The sequence below is a fragment of the Sinocyclocheilus rhinocerous genome, unplaced genomic scaffold (assembly GCF_001515625.1).
Source record: "Sinocyclocheilus rhinocerous isolate Xijiao unplaced genomic scaffold, SAMN03320098_v1.1 scaffold867, whole genome shotgun sequence".
Lineage (NCBI taxonomy): Eukaryota > Metazoa > Chordata > Actinopteri > Cypriniformes > Cyprinidae > Sinocyclocheilus > Sinocyclocheilus rhinocerous.
The window spans coordinates 352581-357088 of record NW_015649279.1 but is presented as its reverse complement, the minus strand read 5'-3'; the positions used below and the strand labels follow the sequence as shown (position 1 = coordinate 357088).

General features: G+C 39.2%; 1 protein-coding gene across 1 annotated transcript; it reads left to right on the top strand.

Moving 5' to 3' along the window:
- Nucleotides 1–455: 455 nt before the first annotated feature.
- Nucleotides 456–2481, top strand: LOC107710512 (T-cell surface glycoprotein CD3 epsilon chain). Its single transcript, XM_016515296.1, has 5 exons — nucleotides 456–547; nucleotides 656–889; nucleotides 976–1110; nucleotides 1512–1564; nucleotides 1931–2481. Exons 1-5 carry the CDS (start codon nucleotides 481–483, stop codon nucleotides 1985–1987), a joined length of 546 nt encoding a protein of 181 aa, XP_016370782.1. The 5' UTR covers nucleotides 456–480; the 3' UTR covers nucleotides 1988–2481.
- Nucleotides 2482–4508: the final 2027 nt, after the last annotated feature.

Here is a 4508-nt window from a genome sequence, read left to right as displayed (position 1 = left end):
AAGTTTTGATATATTTACGGTAGGAAATTTACAAAATATCTTCATGGAACATGATCTTTACTTAATATCCTAATGATTTTTGGCATAAAAAAGAAATGTATAACTTTGACCCATACAATGTATTGTTGGCTATTGCTACAAATATACCCCAGCGACTTAACACTGCTTGTGTGCTCCAGGCTCACATATCGTAAACAATCATGAGAAAATGATTTAATGGTGTCAATGATGCAAAAGGCAACTGATCTTTTCCATATATAGTATATTTCAGATATATGAGTTTATGAAGTTATAGAGGAGCCTGAAGTGCTTCTCAGAGAAATGGAGCAGATCTGCAGATAAACCCCAGCAGAACGAGAGAAAGAGGGCAATTGAAAGGTGTTTGAGGTTTCCTCTTCCTGCAGAGAGACTCAGAGACACAGAGACGCTGCGTGTGAGTTCAGTTAACACTCACTTCAGGACGTTAAACCTTCAGGAACCATGCTTCTCCTGAGCGTGATGTTTGTGCTGCTCGCCGCGGCTGTGATGAATCCAGCTCAGGGTCAAGGTGAGATCACTTCACACCACGTGCATTCATTATCTGAGCTGATGATAGAGCTTGATGTGTAGCGATTCTTACATGTTGTTTGGTCTTTTCATTTTGTTTTTGTCAAAGCCATAAGAGAGATCAAAGAAGACCGTGTCATTTTGGACTGCGAGGGAGGTGAAGATGGTCAAGTAAAGTGGTGGAAGGACAACAACGAAGATAAAACCCAAAAGAATTCGACCTTTGAAGCTAAAGCTGAACAGGGAACAGTTGGAGGATTCTTCACCTGTGAATATTCAAAGATAAATACAGATACAGGTACAAACGAAGTCATAAAGCACAAGTTCTACCTCAAAATAAAAGGTGAGGATACTTCACTGTTTTTCACTCAGAATGTGCATCATAATAATACCAATACTAATAATGCTCACACTCGTTCTGTGTGTCAGTGTGTGAGAACTGCTATGAGTTGAGCGGTTTGGCTGCGTGGGGCATCATGCTCGGAGATGTACTGATCACAGGAGGACTTATGCTTATCATCTACATCTGTGCTGCCAGAAAGAGCAACGGCACACAGAAGAAAGGTACAGAAAATATATGACATGATCTCAGACACAAACCTGCAGAAATCAGTCAACCTACAGGCCACTTACACAACACTGATCAGCTTAAGTTCAACACCTATATAATACAGAACTGAACAACGCTGATATATTTCCACAGTAATACCATACGGACATATATTACAAGTCTATACATATTACCATAATATAATACCACAGTGAATATATATTACAAATCAACATCTATACAGTGTTCATTTCAGTATCATTTATACAAAAGGGGGGAAATGTTGCACAAGAAGCGTGAAGCATTTATACTTTACATTGTTTTGATGTAAATGCTGCATGAATTGTGTTCTAGTGAGTGTAAAATACAATTAAACATTAAACATTATCATGGTTTATTTTGTTTTAATTCACAGCATCAAATCCCCGACCAATAAACCCTCCTCGACCTCCAAACCCTGACTACGCGGTACGTGTGACAAAACAAATCAAAGCAGAACTTCTCATGTTACACTGAATGTTTTATTAATCAGTCTTCCGTTGTTAATCAGCACAGAATGAGATCTAAGTTAAGGTGCGCTGTGATTGGTCAGTAATCCAGTGTTGCTATAGTAACAGCTGTTCACTGCACTGCTCTCACAGAAACCAACTACTAACCTAGTTTACACCACTAGATGTACTAGTGAACGATCAGAGCAGTGAATCATGTTTTGAGCTGCTGTTGATTCTCTATTCCACACTGAAGCTCAAGTGTCTTGTTGATTAATTAAACTGATGTCACTGATTTTCTCGGTGATTAACTGTAAACTTTCTGGTGTTTGTGTTGTTTTCTCAGGCTCTGGATCCAAAGATGCGCAGCAGCAATGCTTTGTACGCAGGCCTCAATAAATAGATGCTGTTCAGACGTCCGGATTACTGTAAATCAGACTCTGGTGATTCATAGTGTATCTTAAACGTTTGTTCCACTGTACAGGTTCATATATTAGTGATGCTGATGTGAGTTTTGTGAGACTGACTCACGGATCAGTGTTTTGTTTTATACGGTAACTCTGTCTGTGTGTGTGTGCGCGCGCGTGTGTGTGTGTGTGTGTGTGTGTGTGTGTGTGTGGAAAGTTCAGCTCACGAAACATCGGAAACTCATGATGGAAACAGCATCTGTGCTTTCTGCTGAGAAGATTGTGCCATTTCACTCTTTTGTGTTCAGAATCGTGTTTTTAACACAGTTCAAGAGAAATTTTCATGTTCTGATGTACAAGTGTCTCATTTGACAAGAATGATTCATTTTAGACTTAGAAAATTATTGGTAGCACGTTACAATACAGGTGCACAAATATGCATTCATTCATGCTTAACTAATGCACAGATAATCACGTGTTAATGTATAACTCATGAAGAACTACACTGAAAAAAATTATACTAATTTTTTTTAAGTGGTTGCAATTTATTTTAGCTAAACAATTATTTTAGCAATAATTTTTTTATTATTAAACAATTTATTTTAGATACATTTAAATAAAAAAATATGTTGAAAGTTAGTCAACTAAATTTTTTATTTAAATGTAGCTAAAATAAATTAATTGCAACCACTTACCTTAAAAAAATGAATACATTCAATGAATATTTTTTTTTCAGTGTAAACCATTTATTCATGATTACTACATCAGCAACTAATGAACATTCTATATGATTCATAGATTAAGTAATAAATAAATTGTTATTAGTTACATTTGTCATAATGTATTAGTTCCCTAATAACATATTATATTAACTAATAGTGTAAATTCATGTGTTAATTACCACAATGGGTCGAAGTCATGCATGTCAACTTCCAGTTGTCTGCTTTAATTAATCATTAGCTAATAATTTGGAAGTTGACATGCATGACTTCGACCCATTGTGGTAATTAACAGATGAATTTACACTATTAGTTAATATATGTTATTAGGGAATTAATACATTGACACATTTGACTAATAACAATTTATTGATTACTTAATTTATGTATCATATAGAATGTTCATTTGTTGCTGATGCAGTAATTATTAATAAATGGTTTAGTTCTTCATGAGTTATACATTAACTCATGATTATCTGTGCATTAGTTAAGCATGAATTATTGCATATTAGTGCCACCGTATTGTAAAGTGTTACCAAATTATTTAAATCAACAGCTGTATGAACCAAATCAAGGTTTTAATGATGCTACTGCTGCACTGAGAAAATAAACATGAAAAATAAAGTAGATTTTGTGAAAGTTGAGTGTTGATTTGTGCTTTGAAAAGTTTATAAAATTAATACATTCACACACACAAACACACACACACACACACAAACACACACACACACACACACACACACAGTGCTCTGCATACACACAGGACAATTGTGTGTATATACCTGTGTGTTTGTTTGTGTGTATTTGTGCATGTGTATTGTAACGGTGGAGGATCAAGCATGTCACGCAGGAGAATCCAACAGTGCTTTTTACTTTTCAACAATACTTTGTGCAAAATGGCTGCCATCCCAGAGACTTATCACAAGATGGCTGCCATCCCAGAGACTTATCACAAGATGGCTGCCAGCCCAGAGACTACCCACGAAATGGCTTCCGTTCCAGAGTCTCGTCCCGTCTCAGCTGATCTTCCAGAGCCTGCCACACCAGAGCCTCCGGCCTTCCGGCCTTTGTCAGGTCACAGACTTCAGCCATCACGGATGCCACTCCAGTGTTCCAGAGCATCGTGAATGTTGCATTTGAAGACACAAAGTCAGTCTCAAGGTGTTCGAGGCTGGCATCCAGTGTGGAGGACCCTCAGTTGGTGTCGTGTGAGCTGCTGGCGTTCCAAGGGTCGCTATGTTCCCGAGCACCGCAGACTCTACGCTCACTAGCCACAGTTTCATCTCTCTCAAGCCTGCCGGCCGCTACTCACTCCAGTTCACCAGGCACAGCGCCGTAAGTCTCAGAAATAGACAATGTACTCTCTGTCCTGCCAGTCATGGCTACCGCTATTCTCTGTGCTTGGGCTGCACACACCACCGTAGTTTCCCCAGAGATGGCAGTCTTGGCTGCAGAACCTCCCGAGGTGGTGGCGCCCACTCTACTCCCCGAATCTGATCACAAGTCTAGCTCAGAGATGATCCCAGCCCAATGTCTGTTTCCACTCCTGATCTCAGTCTTCTGTCTGCTTCAGCCTCGGAACAAAGCTCAGTGGTCGCTCCAGTCCCTGACCTTAGATTAGTGATGGCTTCAGCTCCTGAACACAGTATAAAGATGACTTTAGTCCCCGAATCTATTCCCGAGTCCACTCTAGCCCCAAACTCTGCTCCCAGAGTTCACTCCAGTCTTTGAATCTGTACCAGAGTTCACTCCAGTCGTTCAATCTGTCCCAGAGTTCACCCCCAGAGTTCACTCCAGT

What these genes read in the sequence shown, in the direction of transcription:
- LOC107710512 (XM_016515296.1), top strand. Translation starts at nt 481, where the DNA reads ATGCTTCTCCTGAGCGTGATGTTTGTGCTGCTCGCCGCGGCTGTGATG. An exon ending in CAACGGCACACAGAAGAAAG is followed by an intron (nt 1,111 to 1,511) that starts GTACAGAAAATA and finishes TTTAATTCACAG; the next exon opens with CATCAAATCCCCGACCAATA. An exon ending in CTCCAAACCCTGACTACGCG is followed by an intron (nt 1,565 to 1,930) that starts GTACGTGTGACA and finishes TTGTTTTCTCAG; the next exon opens with GCTCTGGATCCAAAGATGCG.